This window comes from Balaenoptera acutorostrata, chromosome 2 (genome assembly GCF_949987535.1).
Source record: "Balaenoptera acutorostrata chromosome 2, mBalAcu1.1, whole genome shotgun sequence".
In the NCBI taxonomy this organism is placed as follows: Eukaryota; Metazoa; Chordata; class Mammalia; order Artiodactyla; family Balaenopteridae; genus Balaenoptera; species Balaenoptera acutorostrata.
Window position 1 is genome coordinate 134237841 of NC_080065.1, and position 26274 is coordinate 134264114.

General features: G+C 46.4%; 2 protein-coding genes across 3 annotated transcripts; both read left to right on the plus strand.

The window, feature by feature from the left end:
• The first annotated feature begins 91 nt into the window (after nt 1–91).
• GRPEL2 (GrpE like 2, mitochondrial) lies at nt 92–10327 on the plus strand. Its single transcript, XM_007188683.3, has 4 exons — nt 92–205; nt 2473–2626; nt 3577–3658; nt 7079–10327. The coding sequence occupies exons 1-4, from the start codon at nt 129–131 to the stop codon at nt 7441–7443; spliced, it is 678 nt and encodes a 225-aa protein (XP_007188745.2). The 5' UTR covers nt 92–128; the 3' UTR covers nt 7444–10327.
• A 2430-nt stretch (nt 10328–12757) lies between these two features.
• PCYOX1L (prenylcysteine oxidase 1 like) lies at nt 12758–24999 on the plus strand. 2 transcript variants are annotated; one of them, XM_007188745.2, is made up of 6 exons: nt 12758–12914; nt 17058–17264; nt 19110–19284; nt 21004–21215; nt 23427–23567; nt 24038–24999. In XM_007188745.2, exons 1-6 carry the CDS (start codon nt 12830–12832, stop codon nt 24694–24696), a joined length of 1479 nt encoding a protein of 492 aa, XP_007188807.2. In that variant the 5' UTR covers nt 12758–12829; the 3' UTR covers nt 24697–24999. The 2 variants fall into 2 exon arrangements, with proteins under 2 accessions (XP_007188807.2, XP_057397292.1); XM_057541309.1 differs by having other exon boundaries at nt 24161–24999.
• Nucleotides 25000–26274: the final 1275 nt, after the last annotated feature.

The window sequence follows — 26274 nt, forward strand, 5'->3', positions numbered from 1 at the left end:
CCATCCGGGGCCCAGAGAGAGAACGCCTTCCCGCGAAGGCTGCCGGGAAGCGTGGTTTTTGAAGCGAGCCTATCTCGTCACTTGGGGCAAGTGCGCGTGCGCAGCCTCAGTCAGCCGAGGTGGGGAACATGGCCGTCAGGTTCCTGTGGGCGGTCCGGCGGCGGATGCAGCCCCTCCTGGCCTCGAGTGGCGCGTCAGATGGCAGGTAAGCGAGGCAGGCCGGGGATCCGGGACGTGAGGGCGATGCAGGAGAAGCGATCCCGAGGGGCAATTTTAGGCTGGAGGGCGAGAGGACCTACCAAACCTCTCGGCCGCTACGACTGGGCGCTCACGGCCCCATCTTACAGAGCGGGAAACTGAGGTCTACAGCCTTGTCTCCTTGCCGGGCCGAGGAAGGTGGAAAGATCCGAGGTCACGCCCTCGGAGGTGGGAACTGTTCTTCAGCCCGAGCGTCGATTGAATTGGGGATGTACCCTTCCCACCCCCTTCTCGACAGCTTTGGTGTCTGCGGGTAATTTGGGATTCTCTCCCGACACCCTTGTGTGATCGTATCTGAGCTTTACTTTACCCATCGGTAAAAGAAGGCCGTTGGACTTGGTCTTTACAAACGGCCCTTCCACCTGCCTTAGGGAGTTTGAAGTTCCGGTTGCTACTTTTATCCATCGGTTGCGACTTTTACTGATCATTTATCATGCCGATTGCAGAACTATGGGTAGTTCTTTTTATTCTCCCATTTAATTGAGGAAACTGAGGTTTAGAAAAGTTGAATAACGTCTCCAAACTTAAATACTCGTGAAGTGGTGGAACCCAGACCGGAAACCAGTCAGGGCTGTAGAATCGGCCCTTTAAAATTAGTAACCAATGTTACTTACTCTTAGGGACTATTCCCCGTTGACAGTTTATTTATCAGAAAGAATAAAAATTGCTGAGTAGGGGGATGGGTCAGGTTGGATCTCTGAAAAGTAAATTAAATTACGGTGAAATCCAGAAATTTTGCATAACTATCTGTTACCTTTTTAACACACCTGACCCAGCACTAGGATGAGAGGTTGAATTCCGGGTTTCAAGCTTTTTTTTTTTTTTTTTCCTAGTCTTTTTGACAGTTTTTGGTGTAGGGAAGTGATCAGAAGGAAAATGTTCCCTTCTAATAAAATTTCCCCCGACTCCAGTTCTGAAACAGTAGCAATTGAATGGATGTGCCTCAACTCCCACTTTCTCACGGCTTGGGCCCTGGCCGTGTGCCCTTTCAACTGGCCCTGAGGATATTTTGACCTCCTTTCAATTGGATAAATGTAATTTGTTAGGAGTTTAGGAGGAAGGATCTGTTTCACCCTGTGTGATGTGTCCCACATCAGTGGTGACCAATTTTCGGACTAAAAATGTGTAATCTTGTGTCATAATAACTGAATTCAGGACTGGCCTGGAAGATAAAAGTAATCTTGCCCACACCCTTATACTGATGGTTCCCTCTTCCCTTTCTTGAAGTAAACTCCTTTACCCCCTTTAAACCTTTACATAAATTTCACCTCAGTGGCCACTTTTCAATATATACCAGTTTATATAAATAAACTATTTGTTTTAAAGACCTTTTGCACTCACAGATTTCTTGATGGTTTTACTTCATATTAAATTATGATGATCCAGGAGGTGTAATGGAAACTTCCTTGAACAGGGGGGTCGGAACTGCTACAATCCAAGATCTACAAACTAGCCCCTACTCTAAACTTTTTATGTGAACTGAACTATATATATCTATATGATCTGTTTCATTCACCTGTGTATAGTTCACCGTCCACAACATATAGTAAATGTTTTATAAGTTTTTGTTTGACTTGATTTTACATATAGGTGAGCTTCCAACTCATTTTCTCTTAGTGTAGGTTCTCTTCCATAAAAGCCTTGCTTTTACTTAGAGCTTGTGATCAAGAAGGCTTTAGAATTCCAGGCCTCACTCCAATTCGATAAGGTACCTTTACTGGGCTTAATTTTCCCCACCTATAAAATGAGGGATTGAACCTGAACTGTACGGCTTTTTGTTTTGAATTCTTGCTTCTGATATTGCCCTGCTGGTTCTAGGTATTATAATTTCTTTTTGTCTTGATGACTTTTGTGTCCCCACTTCCAGCTATTTCTACTGCCTGATGCTCAGTATCGTGATTCAACAATACTAACTGTGTAATCTTGAGCAAGTCATAAGCCTCTCTGAGCTTTGGTTTTCTCATCTATAAAATAGGGATGATGATAGTATTTATCTCACATGTTGTAAGATGAAAAGATGATTTAAGTAAAACCCTGTCAACTGTGTCTGGCATTTAGCAAGCACATTATAAGTGTTTGTATTATTACTGAGACTGAAAGCACTTTGTCTAGAGAGAGTCAATCTGGGAGACATTCCAGCCTCTGAACCTGGTTATAACTTCAGCTGTTTGTGACAGCATTTCTTCATAATGCACCACCTCCCTCCCACTTTAGGGGATGGCTGCATCCTTTCAGCACTGCCACCCAGAGAACCGCTGGTGAAGACTGCAATTCTGAGGACCCTCCTGATGAACTTGGGCCCTCTCTTGCAGAACGAGCCTTAAAGCTAAAAGCTGTTAAACTGGAGAAGGAAGTCCAGGATTTAACAGTGGGTAGATTTTATATTATCTCTTCATATATTCTGTAACATATATCATATTTTCTATTATCTGTTTATATTATCTATATTCACATCTTTTCTCTGATTTAAATATCCACGTAAAGTTTTTTAAGTCAGTTTTTAAACTGTTTCTTCTAATTAGCTCTTTACCCCTCTTGCTAGATATACTAGGCAAAATAATCTGTACTAGTTCAAAAACATTACTGACTGCGGATACTCATCTCTTTTCAGTTCCCTGGTGTGTCACAGTACTTAGATACCTGATATTTTGGTAGCTTCAAAGGAGGTACAGTGCCTGGCATGTAGTACACACTCAATTAATATTTGTTGAATGAGTGAGGTCATTTATCATTGTATTCTGCCAATCAGACTACCTCTGGCTTACTGTGCCAGTACTAGACTGACAGACTTTGAGAAAGAGAAATAATTAGAGTAATTCCAAAGCAGGACCACCCAAAAACGGTAAGGGGTTTGGAAAGTGTGTCTTGTGAGAGGAATGAAAGGAACCAGGGATTATAAGAATGAAAGAAGAAAAGACTAAAGAGGCTAAATAATTGCCTTCAAATAGATGACATATTTTTAAAACTTACTCTTGGCTATCCTAGAGTTCAGTTCAACAAAAGAAAGTTGAAGGGTGGCAGTGTTGCCTGAAGGTGAAAAAGAAAGCTTTTTCTCAAGATAATGAGCTTGAAAACAGTTGTTCTGTGTTCAAACTGGCAGCCTAAATGACAGCCTATCAGGGCCGCTATAAAGAGAGATTCCTGCTATGACTGGGAATTTGGAGTAGCTGATCTAAGATTCCTACACAACTCCTGCTGTTGTTGTTGTTTTAATAAAAATCTATACCAAGGGTGAAATTTGTAAAGTAAGCAAAAAGTTTCTTTTCCACCAATAGGCATTTGTTTTCTTATCATTTTGACTTTGCTTTTGATGCTCAGGTGAGATACCAGAGAGCTATAGCTGATGGTGAAAATATAAGAAGGCGAACCCAGAGATGTGTAGAAGATGCCAAGATATTTGGTGAGAGGTTTATTAATAATAAAAATACCTTTTAGTTTAAGGGCACTTACTAACAGTTGTGCACACTGAACTTAGCAAAAGACACATCTGGGTCCTTAACCAATCTATACCCTACCCTTCCTCTATCCCCCTAGGCTTTCTGCTCTGCTTTTTGGGAATGTTGTCAAGTGAACCATTTGCTAAAGTAATGTTTGCCTTTATTTTCACCTGACCTTTGTTATTTTATTTTTCAAGCATGTACGGTTAACATTCTAGTGCCTATACAGGCAATTCTGTTTAACTCATTAATGAACAAGTGAATCATTAAGATGTTCAGAAGAGAATCCAAAGAGCAGACACATAGGCAGTCATAAATGCTGAGATTTGCTTCACATAAGCAAAACTGGTCCATAACCATAGTGCAGTGATCAACTGTATCTCCACCAGACAGTTTTCACAACTATAGACAAAAATCATTTGCATTACTCTCAGTGTTCTATAGCTTGCTGAGTTATAACTCAAAGGTTCAGACTACATGGAATCAGATAACCCTGAAAGCTGTGCTAGATTGAATCTATTTTTTCACTGATGGCATTGAATAATCTTTTTGGTACATTTCAAAGTCGTTCAGAAATTTTTTCCTAAATGCACCACTTCTTGTTCCAAATTTGTTCATGAAAATGTTAATTGAATAACAGGGATTCAAGAGTAAAGGGCAAATCTGTGATTACTTGCTGTACTCACAGTTTAATATGGAGCATTATACTTTGACTACACATAGAATGGAGTGCTTGAGGGGCCCTTGGAGTCTATCTAGTCCAGTCTCCTCTTATAGGCAAGCTAGGAAAAGTTATTTGACAACAGGTGTAGATATGAATCCATTGATTCCTGATCCCTAATGTATTATTCTTTCCCTTATATCACACTCCTTCCTGTTCTCTGGATTTTATCCGCTATCTGTACAGGGGATTCACTCCATTCCTGTCCTGTCCAACCCTAGTCCTTTGGCTTAGCCTTCTGCTTTTCGTTCAGTGCTATAGATATCATGTTTCAAGACTTTGAGTAAATACTAACCCCCAAATTGTATTCCTGAATAGCTAAATACTGACCCCAATTGTGTTCCTGATATTTCATCCAAGTTTTAGTCTCATATTTCCAGCTATCAGGGCTCAGTGGCCAAGCCTGCCACCTGTTAGTCCATAAATACAGTTCTGAATTTCATCAGAAAAAATTTGTGGAAATTTATTTTCTCTTTTGTTAAATAGTCACCTACATAAGATGCTTGATTTTGCCTCTTGTCCCACAAAACGTAAAATATGTACTATATGGACTTTTAGAGAAAAGGTCTGCTGACCTCTAACCACAGGGAATTTTTGTAGCAAATAGAACAATTGTGATAAGGGGAAGACTTCCTGCCTGCTTGAGGGGAGCAGGGTGAGTTGGCTTACCAGAAGTCAAGCTTCGATGCATGAGGAACTGGCTTATGTCAGTTTCCTCAAGAATTAATAAGGTTCTCAGGAACAAATACTTATTAAATAAACTCAAAAGAATTTGGTAATCTAATTTGTTAATTTATAGAGAAAAATGTGTCAAGCAAAACATGCCACATAAATCATTTGCTTGGGTCATTTCTTCTTATGGTCAGGAATACTCAGAAAATTGAAGATTGCTCAGTGAGCATGGAAGTAGAAAAAAAGAAGAACGCTTTCATTGTCATTTAATTAACATACAGTGTAGCATGATGACTATCCTCCTTCCAGGGACAGTCTTGTCTCAGTAACCCATTTTCTCTTAAACAGGTCACAGAGATCCTTTTTTTCCCTCTAAGAAATGTTGCGGACACCAACCATCTATTGAAGTAAGACAGTAATAGGAGTAGGATCAGAGACTGAACCCCTCACTGTACAGACAAGAGAACCTAGGCTTCTGTTTACCCAGATTCATACAGCTTTACTGACTAGAAGCCAGGACTTTTTGTACCATGGCAGTGTACAAATCAGTCCAGCAACTTACAGCTTTCAAATTCAATTTGAGTATTTGTCTTCCTTTGTATAGCCAGGGAAAGCCTTTGATGTCCCTGATTGATCTTTATCAGACATTCTTTCCTCTTGGATGGAATTCCAAATTTTATCAGTATACTTTTCAAGCCTTTAGCTAATCTCTTCTACCTTTTCAGCTGATGTCATTAACAGCCATTAATATATATGGCTACCATCCCTCATAGTGATGGGAGAGGTATCTTGTGGAACTCACCAAGTCTAGTTCCCTGGAAAGGCCTGCTGCTTTCACTCTTTCCTCTCCATTGCCTCCTCTCCTACTCCAGACCATATTATACCAAGATTACTTCAGTCAGCTCTCTTCCATTTCTTATATCTTTTCTTCTCACCCATCTGTGATGCCCCCAGCACCCCACATTCATTGTGTATGTTACTAGACAATTTGACTCCTCTTCAACTTGTTTTGCTCAAGAAGCTATAATGGATTTCTATTACCCAGAAGTTAACGGTAGAATTTTTGCCTCTCTGTCAGTCATTCCTTCCCATCCAGGCAGTACATACCTGGGACATCTCTCCTCTGTCATCATCTCTTTTATTGGCTGTCTGCTTTGACACAGGGCCTTAAACCTGTCGCTGGACTAAAGCTAGATCAACAAAGTCCTTCGCCTCTCACCAGCTCCTACCAGGGCCTTTGTGTTACCATAGGTATCTGTGATGATGATATTCCTTATCATTTCTGTAAGAAGAATGAAGAATGCAGCATTGGGAGTAATGAGATTTCTCAACAACTGAGTTCACTTTTATAAAGTTTATGTGACTCTAAAAAGATTAGACAAGCTTAGTGGCCTGTCTCCAGCAAGTGTATATAACTTCATAGCAGGCATTAAGAGACTTACCTCATCCGTGGAGTATATTTTTTTCCTGTTCTATTTAGCTAATCCTCAAGAATAAACCACTCTTTGACTCCTCCTTAGCACAGTCTTGTCAACTATTCTTTTATTATTCCCCCATCAATGAAATACTAATGTCTTGTTCCTATTGAGAATGTATGCCTTTCCACAAATGAGACAGGCGGGAATTTTCAAAATATACATAACTTAGTACTAAAGGTGAATAGCAACAAAGATACAAGAAGCATATGTCAAGTTTTTAAAGGACAGGTTTCTGAACCTTTTGTATATAGTCTCACCTAGTTCTTGGGTTCTAACCATCTTCCCCATTTCCCAGAATGCTTCCTAGTCATATGCCTTCCAAGAGAAATGCTGGCTCGTCAGTTGGGTTTCAGGGGTAATCATTGGTGATGATCCCTGAATCCTTTGTGGCAATTTCTGCATTTCCTGGGGTACCCAGTACACCAGCCAGCTCTCTGAGCCTTCCCCAAACTGCACCCTCAAGAGTAGAGTGGTTTCCTCACAAACAATAAGAGTATTTGGTTTCTCTGTAGGAATTCAGAGTTTCTGTAAGGATTTGGTGGAGGTGGCAGACATTTTGGAGAAGACTACAGAGTGTATTTCTGAAGAAACAGAGCCTGGGGACCAGAAGCTCACTCTGGAGAAGATCTTCCGAGGCTTGTCACTTTTAGAAACAAAGCTGAAAAGCGTGTTTGCCAAACATGGCCTGGAGAAGATGACACCCATTGGTGACAAATATGACCCTCATGAGCATGAACTCATCTGTCATGTGCCAGCTGGTGTTGGGGTGCAGCCTGGCACTGTGGCATTAGTAAGGCAGGATGGCTACAAGCTTCATGGCCGCACCATTAGACTCGCCCAGGTGGAAGTGGCAGTGGAGTCTCAGAGAAGACTATGAATGGGCCCAGAGGAACTGAAAGTTCTCCCGGAGTGCAGTCACCTGTGATTCCTTTATTTATTAAACTAGGTTCGTATTGTACATGAGGTACTTCATGTGATCTGTTTTGGATTTAGTCATATTGGCTTTATTTCTAAGATACTCTTTTGATTTAATGTGACCTGTTTGGTCTCATCAGAAGTCTTGCCATTGGGCATTTGAACAATGTGACAAGTGTTCCTGTGGCCTTATCAAAATATGTTTAAGAAAATTATTTTTAAATTGGTACTCTGATGACTTTCAATCCAAAAATTTTTTTAAAGGTGGAAATGAGTATATGTTTATGTATTTTCAACTAAATGTTCCTTACTAATGGTCCCTATAAAAGGAATTGTATAGAATCTTGTATTTGTGGAAAAAGGAGATGGTAGGGATTGGTTTAACATTTGGGTACTTAAATGATAAAGCTTTATAGTTGTATGAATTTAAATCATTTCGGTTGATTTTTATGCACGTAGATTTTTCAGGACTTCCCATTTTTATTTTATTTTTCTTTTAGCCATCTTTTGTCCTTGTAGTTCCTGCCAGATAGACTTCATATTCACACTCACTGTCCCTTTTCAAATCCCATTTACAAGGCTAATGGCCCAGGCAAGACTTGGAAGGCAGAGACTGGCAAGAAATCAAGATACGAGGTCCCTTTCAAGCAAGTATGGCCGAGAAACCTTGTGCTTTCTTTGTTATCTTCAAATTGTTTTCAGCCTCCTCCCTAGGTATATAATCATTTCAGGGAAATTGAGGCAGCACCAACAGCTAAAGACCTAAATTGGTCTATATAGGTAATTTACCCTCAACTTCTCTTTCCACCAGCCCTTAAATCCTCTGCCACTTTGTCAGATTTACCTTATGATCCTTTATTAGATTACGTGGGGAGGTGGTCAGGACAAAAAAATGTTAGGGTCCCATGATTCCTCATTAGTTATGCTAGGTTTGGGGTGTTTTTTTTGGGGGGGGTACTCACAATTCACTACCTCTCTTACATTGACAAGCTTTATTTCCTAGTTTTTTGTCTGTCTTATGTCACATGTGTAAACATCTAGCTCCCCTTTTATGTATTGACCTCCTAGAGTTAATGAGCCTATGTGTATATTTTTTATTTCAGTCTTGCTTATAGATAGTGTTCTGTAAAAAATTTATTCAATAAATGAGTTAGTGAAAGAATGAGATATAGATATAGATATATATCTATATATATATATCAATTGGACATTAGAAAGGAGATCATATGGTTATTTTAATGTTAGAAGCAGCCTTCATGATGATCTAATCTCACCCCTTCAGCTTCTTTTGAAGTATGAAAACATAGTCCTTTTAGGACTAGACTCAAAGAAAAAAAAAATCTCTAAAACTAGTAAACTAAATTTTAGTGAGAACTTAAGAAACAACTAGATATTAACTTCAGTCATTTAAGATTCAACAGTTCTATAACAAACATGCAAATATGTCCCCAGCAGAGAATTAAATGTTGTTAGGTGTCCAGATTGCCCAGGTTTAGGTTTAAGTTACTTACCCATAAAATAAATCCATTTCTACTAGAACTCTATGACCCCATTCTGTGGGGTGGTAAAAGTTATCCTCTTAGACATCATAGGTAGTTCTAGCATACTACACAAGCATGTATCAACAAAGCATCCCCCAATGAGTCCTACCACCTCCACCAGATTTAGACACTTAAAAAAAACAAATACATGCTTCTAAGATGCAAGCAAAAGACTGTTGGTGAGATTTTAAAACCAGAACCTCTTGGCATTCCACTAAGTGCATACTGTAAATATAATGAGCAGTCAGATTTCACAATAGGAATTTGTCTTTTTTTGCCTTCATTCCTTTGAGATTGACAAATAGTGAGGACAAGAAAATGAGCCAATTATGATTTCCTTTGTGTTCTTGGATCACTAGCTATCATTACCAGTGAATTAGAATAACCATAATTTTAGGTGTGGAATGTTCTGATTACTTGAAGTTTTTAAATATTCCTTGCAACCTCCTGTTTTAGCAAGTAGACTGAGAATAATTTTAGATTCTTCTATTATTCAGTAGTTTTGCAGACTTAAAAGTATAAATTTAGAAGATGGAGCTATAACAGTGAGAATCTCAAAATGCTGAAGGGCTTTCACGAGCCAGCGCAGCATAATAGAGCATATGATTAGTAGGCATCAACTTGAACATAATTCCCAGCCTAGTCACTTCACTCTTCTGAGCCTGCTTCCACGTTTGTAAAATGGTTATAATTCTCAAAATATTGCGAGGATTAAGCGAAATGTGCAAATTGCCTATTACAGTAGGCCCTCAAATATTTATTTTTATTGCCTTTTATTATACACATTGTTTTTCGTATGTTTTTATAGTTGCCTAAAGTCTAGGGGAAGGGAAAGACTGGTTAAGTGGTGCTTGACTATAAAAAAAATTGTAAGCTAATCAATCACAGTGAACTTATTTTCCTTTTAGCTTCTGTTTTTTGTGTTTGTCTGTTTTAACCATAACAAGGAAATCTACATTTTTAGACCAGAGAAATAAGAAAATTGTTTCAGTGCCCGTAATTATTTTCATCTTGATGGTAAAGTAAAAAGACATCATTGGCTTGCAGATGATATGTGTAAGGAAGCTTTGACTTATTTGAAGGGGGATCTTGGTGCTTTAGTACTTGGATTTTATGAATCTTTTGTGGATTTTCCTCACTGCCATAAAGGAATTATTCAGTTTGATACTGATATAAGCTTGTGGTGCTCTTTCATGGCAAAGGATTTAATAAGTGAAGAAAGGTTCTTAAACACTAAAGCAAAATCTAATAAGGAAGACTAAGGATGAAATATAATCTTCGGAAACAACTTTAATAAAACCTTAATTGAAATAACTGTGTTTCACGTGTTTAGTGTCTTTGTCTGCCAGATTCATATTGTGTATTGACGTGGTCACTTCACTGATTGCTGACTCACCTTGTTGACACTCAGTGGAGGTACCAGCAGCCCAGCCAAGTGGATGCAGTGTAGGCATTCCACACCTTGCCTTGGTGTTGAAGTCTTGTCTGTTCTTCTACCTCCTTGACTTGCTTCCTTCTGATATCTATGTATTTCTTAGATCTGGACTCCTGTTTCTGCCTTCCTCTCTGGCACTGCCTTTTCTTGTGCTCGCTTCTTGGTTCTAATTGTCTTACCTGCTTTAATCGTTTCACTTGAACTGCAGGACTTCTGACCATCCTCTCAACCAGATTACTGGCATGTGGCCTCCTGCTTCCATAAGCCCTCCCCCAACCTTTGCCTGGCCTTTCCTTTACCTCTGCTTCTCCACTGGCTTCCACATACCCAGCCTCCTGGCTAAGTGCCCCTCTTTGGAACCAGCCTTTCCTGTAGTTTTGGCCTTGCATTTTCATCATTCTTCCAGTCTTGTCTGCATACCCTGGCTCCATAATCCATTGTTCCTCATACTCTCAGTGCTAGTTTGTAAGTATATTCTTATTCCTGTCCACTCAGACTTTGTCCACATTCTCAAATTCACTGGAGGTTTTAAAACACGACTCCAAAATCTCCTTGAATCTGGACCAGTAGAATATAAGGGAAGTGACACTACTGGTTTCTGACCCAAACCTTCCTGTCTCTGGATGGTCACTCTTGATACCCAGCCATCAAACCAAAGAGTGAGCTCAAGTAGCCTGTGGAGTGGAACTGAGGGCCATGGCTGAGCTTTCAGCTGACAGCCAGCACCATCCTGCCAGCCATCTCAGTGAGCCACTTTGAAAGGGGACTCTCCAGTGCCCAGTGGAGCAGCCCCACCTGACATAACATGGAACACAGATGAGCTGATCTCACTGATCCCTGCCCAAAGTGCAGATTTAAGGGCAAAATAAATGATTGTTACTTTTAACCACTAAGTTTTGGGGTGATTTGTTATGCAGCAATAAATAACTGATTGAGTCACCCAACCTCACTCCCAGTCAAACTACTAGTTTTGCACCTCGGCCACCAGAATTATGCCTCCTTGCTTTTCCTCTTAAACAGCCTTTTTGAACTTGTCCTACAACTTTGAGACACATCATCGATGTGTTGTAGGATTGGAAGAACTTCCTAACAGAAGAAAATACAGCTCTAGAATCTAGAGTTACCGAGGACCCTAAAATTAAAAGCAAAGTAGAGTCAAGTTGAGTTTTAAAGTTAATATGATTTTACCCTATTAAAATACTGCAAGAATTATATTGTTAGCACATAAGAGAACATGGCACAAAGTGATGGTGAATGCTTGTTTTAAAAGATAATTTAAGGGACTATCTTGAGGCTGGAAATGAACTTAAAAGGTTTTCCATTCTAACACAAATACTGCCAAAAAGTTTTTCTTTTTAATATGAGAAATGCATGTTTATTCATCTACTACTTTACTAGTAATCTAGATTGGCCCTGTTAAGACTCACAGAGCTGGTTGGAAACTCAGATCTATGCCCTTTTACTATTCTCCGAGTCCCTTCCATTTCTTCTCTTAGCCATAATCTGACTGAATAAACATGAATTTTCCTTATTTTATCCTGAAACTCATCCCCAATTTTATTTTCTGCTAGAGGAAATCTGTCCTTCATAGTGTGGTAAACTAGCCACAGTGAGCTGCTCTCGTTTTCCTAGAGGGTGAAAATGGGAGCTTATCCCTTCCTTCCCACCTTTCCTCCCCTATGAAAGGAGAGTGGATGAAACTCTTACCTTTTGTTTTTAAGTAGAAGGCAGAGACATAAACTGTATGTCAGAACTGCAAATACACGTAGTAACTAACAGCAGTCTTGAAAGCATCTGGCCTTGTTTCAGCATATGCTGAAACAAGTAGCGTCTAGCCATCCCAACTGCATGACTGGTCAGCAATTTCCAGCACTTGCAGACACTGCCAAGTGATTTCACATCCCTTATCTCACGTGATTGCCACAACCACCTAGAAAGGCAGAGCACGGAAACAAAACGAGACACAGACAAGGCACGCTACAGAGCCACTAACGCTCAAAGGTTGGATTTGAACCGAGATCGTCAAAGCTTCAATTCTTTCTCTGCCGTCAATCCCCCCGGAGCTGGGCCCTGGTCCTGAAGCTGAGCACTCGAAGCGCGCACACCTGCGCCGGAGCAGGACGAGCCAGCCAATGAGGAAACCGCATCCAGGAGGCGGGACGGAGAAGCTGCCAATGACAGAGCCTGCCCCCAGAGAGATGCGGCTAATGAGAGCCTCCTGCCGGAGAGGGAAGGCTGCTTGTCCAATGAGAGGCTGCGACCAGCGAGGCTGGAAGACGGAACAGCCAGTGGGGCGCCGGGGCGGGGCGGGGAGCCCAGCGCCAATCCGCGACTGCCCGAGCCCCGGCGTGCTGCCCCAGTCGCTGCCCGCCATGGCCCGCGCTGCCCGGCTTTTCGCTGCGCTGGCCGCCCTCCTCGCCGCCGCCGCTACAGGCGATGCCCGGCCCAGCAAAATCGGTGCGGGAAGGACCGGGTGGGGTGCTGATCTGGGGAGGGCTGCGAGGGAAAAGTGTTGTGAGCCGGGAGCCTCTGGATGGGGGAAGGGGAAGGCAGCTGGGCGAGGGAGGGGTCCTCGGGAGAGGAGCTGGGTGGAGAAGAGCCGAGGCACTGCGACTGGGCGAGGAAGGGGACCGCAGTAGGCAAGGTGCTGATGGGGAGGGAGGCGTGGGCTTGTGTCCAGGGCTACCTGGGGCGGAAAAGAGGCTTGGGGCAGGACTGGTCACCGATCTTACCGGAAGGTCCAGGGACACTGAGCATCTGCCGTGGATCTGGCTCTTTGCCAGGTGCCCCCAGGACAGAGATTCTGGCCTCTCTGGTTGACGTCATTCACACAGGTTTATTGAGGGTTGTCTGTGTAGCAGGCACAGTGCTCCACAGTTCCTGTGTGAAGGAGAAGAGACTGCACAATACAAGGAAGTTAGTACTAAGGCTGAGAAAGCACTGTGAATACAGAGGAGGGGCACTTCACCCCAGTCTTTGTGGGCTCTGGGAGGGCTTCCTAGAAGTAACATCTAAGCCAAAACCTCATGGAGGGTAGGAGGCAGTTCTAGGGGAGACAGAACCCATGGTAAGTCCTCTGGGGATAGATTTGCTGAATGACGAAGTGGGGGATTTTTAACAGCAGTCTTCTTACTTATTTGCTTTCTTTTGAAATTTTCAAACATAGACCAAAGTTGAATGAATTGTACAGTGATCACCTGTATACCCAGCACCTAGATTCTGCCGTTAAGAAACTGCTACTATATTTGCTTTATCACATACCTATCACATGTGCATTAATCCATCTTACATTTTAATGCATTTCAAAATAAATTGCAGACATCAGGACATTTTGCTAAATACTTCATCATGTATATAATTGACTAGAATTTCATATTTGTTTACACTTTTTTCCTCTTAACATTTGTCATTTTAACTCTACATGAATGAAAGGTTTTCAAGTCCCTCGTATATAAAATTCCCATAGGCAGAGATGCTGGGCTTCTGGTGTGAAGGAGAAGGAGTCCCTAATCCACTAGGCTGCCCCCTGTGCACTCTAGGTGGCAGGGAGGGATGCCCCATGGGAGTACCACAGACTTACCAGGGCCAGTGCAGTGCTAAGGTTTGGATTACCAAACCACAGCTCAGGCCATAAAGGGTTAAGACAGGCTGAAGCGTGCCAGAAATCAGTTTGGGACTGAACATTTAGGGTTTTCAGAGGAAAGAGAATCCTGAGGGCTGGAGTGGCCAGAGAAGGCCTAATGGAGGAAGTGGATTTGGAGCCAGGGTTTGAAGGATGGGGAAGAATTAGGCAGGCAATGTCTTGAGATGCAGGGCCTCCCCCATCTCTTGGGAAAGGGCAGCAGAGCAGGACATTTCCCACTGACCAGTGAAGAAGGGGCAGGGCCTCCTCACAGCTCTACCATTTCTGGCAATGCAGAACTTGCTACCTTCCTCATTCCAGCCAGCCCTACCCACCTCACCCCAGGCATCATCAAGGCAGGATACCTGGCAATGCCATGCTGCCCTGTAGCTTTCCTGATTTTCCTCAGCCCTCTGACAACAGCCTCTGTCTGTCCTTGGTGGTTTGGACTCTACCCACAATGGGAACGAGGAGCTTCCTGTTAAGATGGCTTAACCCTCAGGCTGCTGCATGATCAAATCTGAACACCTCGGTGTGGCACTGCACCCTTTTTCTTTTAATTTACTTTATTTATTTATTTATTTTTGGCTGTGTTGGGTCTTCATTGCTGTGCGCGGGCTTCTCATTGCTGTGGCTTCTCTTGTTGCAGAGCACAGGCTCTAGGCGCACGGGCTTCAGTAGTCGTGGCACACGGGCTCTAGAGCACAGGCTTAGTAGTTATGGCGCACAGGCTTAGTTGCTCCGCAGCATGTGGGATCTTCCTGGACCAGGGCTTGAACCCGTGTCCCCTGCATTGGCAGGCGTATTCTTAACCACTGCGCCACCAGGGAAGCCCACATTGGACCCTTTAAACTCCCCCATAGTTCCACATGTGACCTGCTCATGCTGTTCTCTCTGCAGAGAATGTGTTTCTGCTCACTGGCAAAGCCTATTGTCCTCCAGGGTCGTGATCAACGTTGCTTCCCTGTGAAGCCTGGGGCCCACACCCTCAGGCAGAATTCATTGCTTCCTCAGGATTCTCTGGAATCCCGCTGTTGCACTTGGTCACACGTTGTCATTGCTAACAGTGCATGAGTCTGTCCGCCCTCTCCCCGCCTATGCTCAGGGGGACCGGAGCTCTCCCTGTTTGATTCATCCTATGTCCAGCACATCTTACCATAGACCAGAGAGTGGGTGTCAGTTTGTGGGTGTTGAATGAGCTGACTCTCAATGAGGTGAGGTCTTCTGCTTCCCTGTAGTCCTTGGGCAGCTTCCAGGCCTTGTGATAGCAGTTTCTCTGGGGGGGGAAAAAAAAAAAAGGGTAATTTGGGGCTTGGTCGAAAATGGAAGTGGTAGGGAGCACATTGGTTTAAAAGGTTAAGGGCATTCTTGGAAGTGGCTTTGTAAACACTGAGATGAAGGAAGTAGTTTGTTCTTTCAAGATGCAAGAAATAGTGAGCTCTACTGCCTGCCAGGATCTGGGGACACAGGGACCTGCCCTCAGACCTTAACAGATCATTTGAGTATAGTGTGCCATGGGCTAGGCCAGGGTAAGGAGAGTGCTGTGGGACTGACTATGCAGGAGGGACACTTGTCTTAGGCGGGTCAGGCAAGCCAGCTAAAAACTACATATAAGGGCCACAGAGGTCAGTGAGGCAAAGGGTGACAGAGCATTTCTGACAAAGGAAGCAGTGAGGCACAGGCATGAGAGAGCAAAGTCCCATGCTCCACAGCAAAAGAAGTCAAGACAAGAAGGTGGAGTGTTGCAAGGGTGAGGCAGGGAATGGAATAAGTAAATGGAGCCCAGATCATAAAGAACCTTGTATTTTTGCCTTCTTGACAGGAGCCTGTGGTCTTAGGGCCCAACATGGGTCTAGTAAGGACAAATTACACCAGCTTTATCTCATTCTCTTTTTGAGTAGGTTATAAGACTGTCAGATGAGAGGAAAGCTGTGTCTTAGATATGTGGTGGGCAAAAATTGTGGGTAGCATGGCCATCCATTTCAGTAGTTTCATAGCTGCTTTACTGTCCTCTCAGTGCTATGTAATGATTACTATCTGTTTGGTCAGCGGTTCCTAGCAGCACCTCAGAGCCCTGTCCAATGAAACGCTTTTCTCAGTGACTTGGATGAGACTATTGATGGTATATGAACCCAGTTTGCAACTAACAGGAAGGCAGGAGGCGTAGTAAAGACAGTGGGTAAGACCCAAAAAGACGTCAACGAGCTGAAACTTCATAACAAGAGTTCAAAGCAGAATAGATGTCCTATACGGTGATGAGCGACCCGTCACAGGGTGAATTCCAGGCTCGGCAAACACAGATGTGGAAATGACTTACGTGTCAGTTGGGAGGTTGCAATAGACCAAGGGTTGGCTGACTTCTTCGGTAAAGGGCCAGAGAGTAAATATTTTAGGCTGTGCTTACAGTCTCTGTTCCAACTATACTCAACTCTGCCTGGCATGAAAGAGCCATAGCCAATAAGCTAAAGAAAGGGCGAGGCTGCATTCCAATAAAACTTCAGCTTGCAAAAACAGGCATCTGCCTAGATTTGGCCCTAGGGCTGTAGTTTGACAACCCCTGGATTAAGGAGTGGATTCCAAATACAAATCTAACCTAATGTGCCTGTCGGTGACCAGGTTTTCACCAATTCGCAGTGAAATAGAACTAGGGACAATGTAAAGAGTCTGTATAAAACTAAACTTATACTTTTAAAATAAGCATCCTGAATTTTGAGATTCTTTCCTGTTCCTTTGCTGCTAACTTGTCTTTTTCTTTATAAAATAAGGGTTATAGTAGGTGGCAGTGTTCAGGTTGACCTTTGCTGTTTATTAATAGCTTTACTAAGAACGAGTCTGCAGATTTCCTTTTTGAGATGTTAAAAGCCTATGAGATGCAAATACCTGGGAACCACCGGCCCAGGAGGCTGAGAAGGTGTGACCTGCAGTCTCACGCCCATGCTCTGTCTCTCCCCACGCCTGCCTCCGGGGCCTGCTGACAGCCGTGGTTGGAGCCGGAATCGGGGGCTCTGCCGTGGCCCATTTCCTCCAACAGCACTTCGGCCCCCGGGTGCAGATCGACGTGTTTGAGAAGGGGACCGTGGGCGGCCGCCTGGCCACCATCTCGGTCAACAAGCAGCACTACGAGAGTGGCGCCGCCTCCTTCCACTCCCTGAGCCTCCACATGCAGGGCTTCGTCAAGCAGCTGGGTGAGTGCACCGTCCTGGGGCTGGCGGCAGCCATCGGGCCCTTCCCAGATTACCCTGATGGTCAAGTCCGGAAGGTCATATAGCCCAATCTCCTCGTTTTACAGATGGAGCAGCTGAGACCAGAGAGGGGAAGGAACTTGCCTGAGGTTACACAGTGAGTTAGTTGCAGAGCCGGGATTAGAACTCAGGTTTGACCTCCCCCCCAGGCCAGTTTCTTTCCCTTTCAATTTGCTGCTTCTCAATAATCATAATCATAATGGCTTCCACATGGTGTGTGCTTGCCAAGTACCTGGCATCCTTCTAGGTGATACATAAGCATTACCTCCAATCCTCCCTACCAGCCTGCAAGATGGGTGTTGTATCTCCTCCCAAGGAAACTGAGGCTCAGAAAGCATATACACCTCGGCTAAGTCCCTGCAGCTAATAAGTGAGAGAACTGAGATTCAGCCCCAGCAGCATCTATCAAAACCACAAATACGGGGCTTCCCTGGTGGCGCAGTGGTTAAGAGTCCACCTGCCAATGCAGGGGACACGGGTTCGATCCCTGGTCCGGGAAGATCCCACATGCCGCGGAGCAGCTAAGCCCGTGCGCCACAACTACTGAGCCTGCGCGCTAGAGCCCACGAGCCACAACTACTGAAGCCCGCGCGCCTAGAGCCCATGCTCCGCCACAAGAGAAGCCACCGCAATGAGAAGCCCGCACACCGCAACGAAGAATAGCCTCTACTCGCTGCAACTAGAGAAAAGCCCACGCGCCGCAACTAGAGAAGGCCCAAGCACAGTAACAAAGACCCAACTCAGCCAAAAATTAATTAATTAGTTAAGTTTAAAAAAAAACCAAATACATGTACGGTTGGATGCAGAAATTCCATTTCTCAGAAGTGATCCTGTAGGTGTACCCGCAGATGTTCAGAGTGGCAGGCACGCAAGGTTGTTCATTACAGCATTGTAATAGCAAAAAGTTGAAAATATCCCACCTGCCCACCCACTGGGATCTGAGATTAAACAAAGTATTGTTTAAGTACACAGCCGACTGCTCAGCAGCCAGAGTGAGGAAGTCCTGTAGGCCCAGGTAGAGAACAGTCTCCAAGACACATATGTCAATAAGGTGCAGACCAGTGTATATAGTATGTGGGGTGAGGGGAGGGATAACTCAGAGATATGTACACATTTATAAGTGCACAAAATATCTCTAGAAGGATGCTGAAGGAATACACTTACTGGTTGCCTCTGGGTAGGGGAACTTCGTGGCTTTGGGACAGGAATAGGAGGGAAAGAAATAAAAACCTTTGACTTAAGGCAGGTCCTATAATCGCTCAGCCTCACTTTCCACATCTTTACCTGGGGGTGCTAACACCTGTTCTGCCTCTCCCGAGGCTGTGAGAAGATGAAGTGAGATACGAAGACCCAGTACTCTGTAAGTTGTAGAGTGCAGGCAGTTGCCAGGAGCTGTGATTCCTTCCATGTGGCCTTGGTGCCCAGGGCTGCCATCTCAGAGCAGGCCCCGTTGGCTGTCAGCCCCTGGACGGTCCAGGATGACGTCTGAATTTCCCTCACTCGTGGCTGAGTGGACCCCTGTTGGAAAAAAATGTAAAATGGTACATTAGTTTAATTTTCATTTCTTTGTTGACTAGCCAGGCCAGACATCTCCCCAGTGTATTGTATACCATTCTTAAACAAGTAGCACAGATGCACAAACCATAGTGTTCATATTCCCTTTAATGGAGCCGATCCATGTGCATCCTTCAGGACGGCCCCTGAATTTAAGCTTCAGGCATTGCTAGGTTCCCCCGGGGCGGGGGGTCCTCCAAAGGGGACCTGAGGGCCTCCTCCTTGTCTCCTCAGGGCTGCGGCACCGGCGCGAAGTGGGAGGGAGGAGCGCCATCTTCAACGGAGAGGACTTTGTGCTGGAGGAGACTGACTGGTACCTGCTGAACCTCTTCCGCCTCTGGTGGCACTACGGCATCAGCTTCCTGAGACTGCAGATGTGGGTGGAGGAGGTCATGGAGAAGTTCATGAGGTAGGGCTGGGTGAAACGTGGGGAGGGCATTCTAGAAGGAGAGAGGAAGAGAGGTGCCGGAGGAACCAACGTGACTGTACACTGTCCAAAAGGAAAAGGTACTTGCTGGGTGTGAGAATTCCGCCCAGGCTCCAAGCACGCCCGGCATCGGCAAGGTGCTTGCTTAGCGCAGCGGTAGTTGGTCTCTTGCGTTGTCACACTGGCATCCTCTTTCCCTCAGCTAAACTGGTAAATAAAAGCATGGGTTGCAAACTCAGCCACCTTCAAGGGCCCACCTGGGGTATGAATAAGTGAAGAAGTTGGGTGGAAGGGAAGGCTAGGGAGTGAGGGGCCCTGAAGAGCCAGGCCCCCCTCTGAAGGGGCGGCCGCTCTCTGCTCAAGCCACTGGTGGCCATGGGGGAATGCCATCTTCCAGTGTTTCAGAAGAAGCTGGAAATCCAGTATATGTGAAATCTCCCAGTTTTTCAGTGCGCACAACCAATTCATCTTATAAGGCAAGTGAAACATACCTGTCAGCCACAAGCAGCCTGTGGGCCACCATTTACAAACTCTTCTGCCCCCCAGTCCCACCATGAACAAACAGCTTTCTTTACCACCTGTCTCCTCCTTGGGTCCTGGACCCCTCCCCATCAACTCCAAATAACGAGGACAAGTGGCCTGTTGTCACCCTGTCCATCTCTCGTAATGCACTCACTCACCAGGATGGTCCCCAGCTCTCCCCCACAGTCCTTCCTGAAGGTTCTCCCTGTTTCCTGGCCCAGATGCAGAGGCTGCAGCACCAGACACTCAGTCGTGGCCTCTAGACCTCCTTCCTGGTTCTGGCACTTCTCTGCTCTTCCCACTCCTGTGACTCTGCTTTTCATGGCACTTCTTCCTTATGTTCTCCGGGTGTCCCCAAAGTCATGTCTTCGCTCCTCTTTCCTCTTTCTTGTGTTTTTCTCCCTTGTCAATTTCATCTAAACCCCCAGGGCCAAGTTCTCCCTTTTGTGGGAGACAGCCTCTACCTGTCGGCCCCCAGTTTCCCCTTAAGTTCCAGACCCACTAACTAATCAGTTTCTAACTGCTTTGTGGACACCCCCATCTGGGTGTCCTGTCCGTAACCAAACTCAACACGTTTACAGAGCAGCCCAAGCAGAGGCAACTTTTCAAAGGCCAGCCGTCCGAAAGGTCCATCAGCAGATGGTTCCAGGCAAATGCCAGCCCCTGAGATTGGGGGAGTTGTGGGAGAACAAGCCATTATCGAGGGGGTGAGTGGGAGGCCTGCTGGACCGAGCCAGACAACTTTGACATAAGGCAGTTGCCATCGGGTCCGATGCGGTCCTAGAAGCCACTTCGGGCAGAGCCAAAGTTGCTGGAGAAGGGATGTGTCCATGGGGGCGGGCATAGCCCACTGCTTGGCAGTCCCAGCTGAGTGAGAAGAGGACTGTGACCTCAGGCAGGGAGTGGCTTGAGAGGTGACATGTTTGTCATTCAGCAGAGCCACGATGTGAAGCCAGGTCTGGTGGGATTCCAGAGTATTTGCCCTTCCCTCTGGGCTATCCCTCTAAGTGAGACAGGCCGACCACAACCAGCGAATAGGCCAGAGGTACCATAACCAGCCTCCTCTCCCACCCACTGCATGGAGAGGAGGGGGCGGGTCCCTGCTGGGCCAGACCCAGCAGCAGGCAGTCAGCTGAAAGGCCTTCCTGCACAATGGCTCTGGCTCCACTTGTCTCCCAGGATCTATAAGTACCAGGCTCACGGTTATGCCTTCTCCGGTGTGGAGGAACTGCTGTACTCGCTGGGGGAATCCGCCTTTGTCAACATGACCCAGCGCTCCGTGGCCGAGTCCCTGCTCCAGGTGGGCGTCACACAGCGCTTTATCGATGATGTCGTCTCCGCTGTCCTGCGGGCCAGCTACGGCCAGTCAGCAGCGATGCCCGCCTTTGCCGGTGAGCCTCCAGCCCTCGGCCTGCCCACCTGCCCTTCCCTGGCCCTCCCTGTGATAACCTCACATTTACCTGGCTCAGTACAGTTGCCTAACCAACACTGCCGCCTCTGATTCTGGCATCTATCCTCCAAGCTGTCAGGAGATGGTATTCATCCCACTTCACAGACGGTGAAAGGGAGGCTCAGCTCTCAGGTCCTGTGTGTTTCTACCACTCCTGTTTGGATCGGTTTCAGGAGCTGTCCCATTGAGGCCTCTGGGCCCCTGGGTATTTATCTGTTAGAGTACCGCATCTTCCCAGCTTATTACTGGGGCAGGTGGGCACATGTACCACCCACCATCCTCCAGCACAGGCCACAAATCTGCCCGAGAGTCGTCAGGGCATGTCTTCCCCAAGGCATGATGACCATTCTGGGCCTTGAAAGATGCTGTAGGATTTTGCTGGGGTGGTGGAGGGGCAGAGAGGGGCATTCAAGGTTGAGGAGCTACATGGGCACTCACTGGCCTGCTTGGCTGTGTCCTTCTCCTCTCCCCCTCCTAACATGGAAGGCCCAGGCTCGGTCCTTTGTCCTCTTCTGCTCTCAACTACTTAGCCTCCCTTGGTGAGTTCAGCCAGTCTCAAGGCTTTAAATTCCACCCACCTGACTCCCAAATATGACCTCCAGCCCAGACCTCTCTCCGAAAATGCAGGCTCATGTGTCAGCTGCCACCCTTGTGTCTACACTGGAAGGGCTAATGGGCGTCTCAGACTCAGCACGTCCAAACCTGAGCCTCTGATCTTTCCCCTCGAGCCTGCCCCTCCCAGCGTCTGCCCAGCTTGGCTGGTAATTACTCCTTTCCATTGCTCCAGCCAAAACCTTGAATCATTTCTTTCTCTCATATCCTTTATGTCATATGTCAGGAAATCCCATCTGCTTTACCTTCCACGTATACCCAGAATCTGACTGCTTCCTACCACTGCCTCTTCCTTGGTCTAAGCCACCAACATCCCTCAGCAGGATTACTGCAACTCTCCTACCATGTCTCCCACCCCCCTGCCCACCCCATGGCCCCCCAAGCTCAATGCATCAGCCAGATGATCCTTTTAAAACAAAAGACAGATCCTGACAGGCCTGCATGTAAAACTGTAATGGCTTCTACTTTCCTTCAAGGAAAACCCAAAGTCCTTCTAGTGGCCTGCAGGGCCCTACATGGTCTAGGCCTCACCACCTCACCGCTCCCTCACCCCAAACTAGCCACTCTGGCCTCCTTGCCATGTCTCCAACGTCCCAGGCGCACTCACACCTTGAGGTTTTTGTGTGGCCATCCCTCGGCGTGGAGCATTCTTCCCTGAGACACAATCATGGTAAACTCTCGCTGTCCCATGTCTTTGTGAAGATGTTGCCTTTTCATTGAAGCTGCCCCTACCCGTCCTGCCCTGCAGGTATCATCTTCCAGCAGACTACTTGATCGACTTATTTGATCTCCTCCCACTAGAAGGCAGGCTTTCCAATGGGAACCTCTGTCTCCTTCGTTTACTGATGTATCCTTACAATAGTGCCGACCATCATAGGCACTCAGCCCATTTTTGCTGAATAAATGAATGAAAAGGTTTATAATTAACAAGCACCTCCCATATGCCCAGGATACTATTCCTCTGGCTCTTGGCACTGCTAGCTCCTTCCCACCCTTCAGGTCCTGCCTAGTTTCACCTCAGCGAGACTACCCTGCTCACTCTGCCAGTATCTTGTATGTATCCTTCAAGATATCACATACCACACAGTTCACCCATTTAAAGTGTAGGATTCAGTGGCTTTCAGTATATTCACAGAGTTGTGCCTCCATCACCACAATCAATTTTAGAACATTTTCACTGCCCCAAAATAAGCCCCATACCTATAGCCATCAGTTCCCCAACATCCGCCAGCCTTCCAGCCCTAGGCAACCACGAATCTACTCTGTGTTGCTATGGATTTGCCCATTCTGGGCAGTCTGTGTAAACAGAATCATACAATCTGTGGTCTTTTATAGTGGCTCTTGCACTGAGCCTAATGTTTTTACTTCACAACATTGTGAATTTTGTTGCAGTTATTTGTGTGTGTCGTCTCTCCGTGCCCAGGGTTGGGAGGAGTCTTGGCCTGGGAGAGAGGCCCCGGTAGGACGGTGCTGGACTCTCCAGCCCACTGCCCAGTGGTTCTGAGAACCCACTGGCCGCCCTCCCTCCCCCTTTGCCCAGGAGCCATGTCGCTAGCCGGGGCCCAAGGCAGCCTGTGGTCTGTGGAGGGAGGCAACAAGCTGGTTTGTTCCGGTCTGCTGAAGCTCACCAAGGCCAACGTGATCCACGCCACGGTCACCACTGTGACCCTGCAGCAAACAGGTGAGTAGACAGAGCAGGGGCCATGTCCACTCCATTCCTAAACAGTGAACACTTCCACCTCCTCTGTCCCTAAAGCCCTGGTTTATGACCTGCCGGGGAGTGGTTCCCAGCACTGCCGAGTGACACCAGAGGGCACTGTTGCCCCGATTCAAATGTCAGAGCCAGAAAGCAGAGACTTGCATTAATCTAGTCCCATTCATTTGACCACCGAGGACTTTGAGCCACAGCCTTGCCCACGTTCCCCCAGCTAGTCAGAGGCAGAGCCAGAGAAAGAGCTCGTGTTTCCTGACTCCAGTCCAGGGCTAGCCCTGCAGCCACACCAGCACGGAAAGACTGGGACCCAGCAGCTGGAAAGCCCAGCTGCACCCACGGAGGGTCTCGTCCCCTCAGTGCAGGGCCCCAGATGGCAGGTAAGTGGGGAGAAGCTGAGAAAGAAGCGGGCTTTTGTGCTCTCTTCCCTCTCCTTCTAGAGGGGAAACCCTTGTACCATGTCAAGTATGAGAATGAGGTGGGCACAGGCTCTGACTACTACGACATAGTGGTCATCGCCACCCCCCTGCACCTGGACAACAGCAGTACCATCACCTTTGAAGGCTTCGACCCGCCCATCGATGTCGTCCAGGGCTCCTTCCAGCCCACCGTCGTCTCCTTGGTCCATGGCTACCTCAACTCTTCCTACTTCGGCTTCCCCGACCCTAAGCTTTTCCCCTTTGCCAGCATCCTCACCACAGACTTCCCCAGCTTCTTCTGCGCCCTGGACAACATGTGTCCCGTCAACGTCTCGGCCAGCTTCCGGCGGAAGCAGCCTCAGGAGGCCGCCGTCTGGCGAGTCCAGTCCCCCCAGCCCCTCCTTCGCTCCCAGCTGAAGACCCTCTTTCGCTCCTACTACTCAGTGCAGACAGCCGAGTGGCAGGCCCACCCCGTCCACGGCCCCCACAGCCCCCTCCCGCGGTTCGTGCTGCACGACCAGCTCTTCCACCTCAACGCCCTGGAGTGGGCGGCCAGCTCCGTGGAGGTGACGGCAGTGGCTGCCAAGAACGTGGCCCTGCTGGCTTTCAACCGCTGGTACCAGGACCTAGACAAGATTGACCAAAAGGATTTGATGCACAAGGTAAAGACTGAACTGTGAGGGCTCCGGGGAGAGCTGGAAACGTCCAGCCCCCGCTCAAGACGGATTCCGCCCCCCCCGCAGCGGCCAAGGTTTTACAAGCCACACTCACCCACAGAGCCCTTCTCTGACCCCTCGTGTGTGGAGCGTCTTTTCTCTCCAGTGTGGGCCCTGGTGACCAACTCTCTGCCTCTCCATCTTAAGGATTTTCACAGTGTTGCTTCTTTTGAAGAGGGGAGAGTAAGAGAGGGGGAAGGACATTCAAGCCAATGTATTCATTTATTTATTTTTTTTAAGAAGAAATAAAAATCCATCTTAAGCTGCTTCTGACTTGGTTTTCTAACTAGGAGACAGTGATAACTATGGGAGGGAATATAAGGCAGAGAACTCTGAATCAAATTTCCTTATTGTTTTCCCCTGCCTACTCCCAACATGTACCTGAGGCAACACCTACAATGAAACATATGTAACCAGATGGTTACAAATAGAGGGAAGATGAGAAAACATAAGACAGGATTAAAGCTCCTATTTACTGTAGGCTTGCTAGATGCAAGGTACCTAGTTAAGAACAATAGACACCATCCAAGCCTCTAGACAACACTGCATATTGGAGGAGATGACTGTGGTAGGATACAAGGAAGAAACGGTTACCCCAGCAGAGCTGGCAGTATAGCTCCGAGCTTCCTGGTAACCAGTGGAAAAAAGGGAAACATACCAGGCCAAAGGAAGAGGAAAGCTTTTCCTTGGCACCTGGAAGAAGTGACCATTCTGTCCCTTAGGCAAGAGTTGAGGAGTAATACCGTGGATCTGTCTTATAAGAAAACAAATTCCCAGCTGGTGGAGGGCAGTCCTGCCTCACCCCCAAGCATTCATCCCAGAAGAGGATGGGGAGAAAAGAAGGTGCTGACATGGAGTTCTTCAGAGGTTGGATGCCCAAGTCGCATCCAGACCTGCTAAATCTGGCTCAGGGGAGGGCCCAGATCCCCAGGATGACACAACACTGCCAAATGACATTGACATTGTAAATTCCCAACAGGAACAGCCCCAGCGGGCATCCAGCTAACTTCCCTCTTTTGGTAGAGATGGAGATAAAAAGTCCAAAGTGAGGAAAGAATTTGCCCAAAGTCTCTGGATGAGTTCATAGAATGGAGCTTAAATCTTGAATGTCTCCTTAAAAATTAACTGAATTCAGTATGGGGCAAAATACCCTTCAAGGAGGCAGAGGGCCAAACTGCCTCTGAAGTTGTTTTTACTATGCGGAAGTGATGGTAGTAAAAGAGATGGTGCCTTTGAAGTGCAGGTAGCGTGCACTCATTGGTCATAGGAAATATGAGGCTGACACATCAGTAAGAATGCTTTTGGTTGCAGTAGTAGAAAACCAAATTCAAACTAGCTTAAGCGATAAAAGGGTCTTATTGTTTATCATAAAACTCCAGGCACAGGGCAGGCATCGAGCACTGTGGAATGCCAGCGTGGCCTTCACTTCTCTCATGGTCAGAGACGGCTGCCAATAGCTCCCAGGGCCAGAGGGTCTTCTCCCACGACCCCTGAAGCAAAGTCTGGGCTCTGGGCCAAGTTGGGCCCCTACTGAACCAGTTC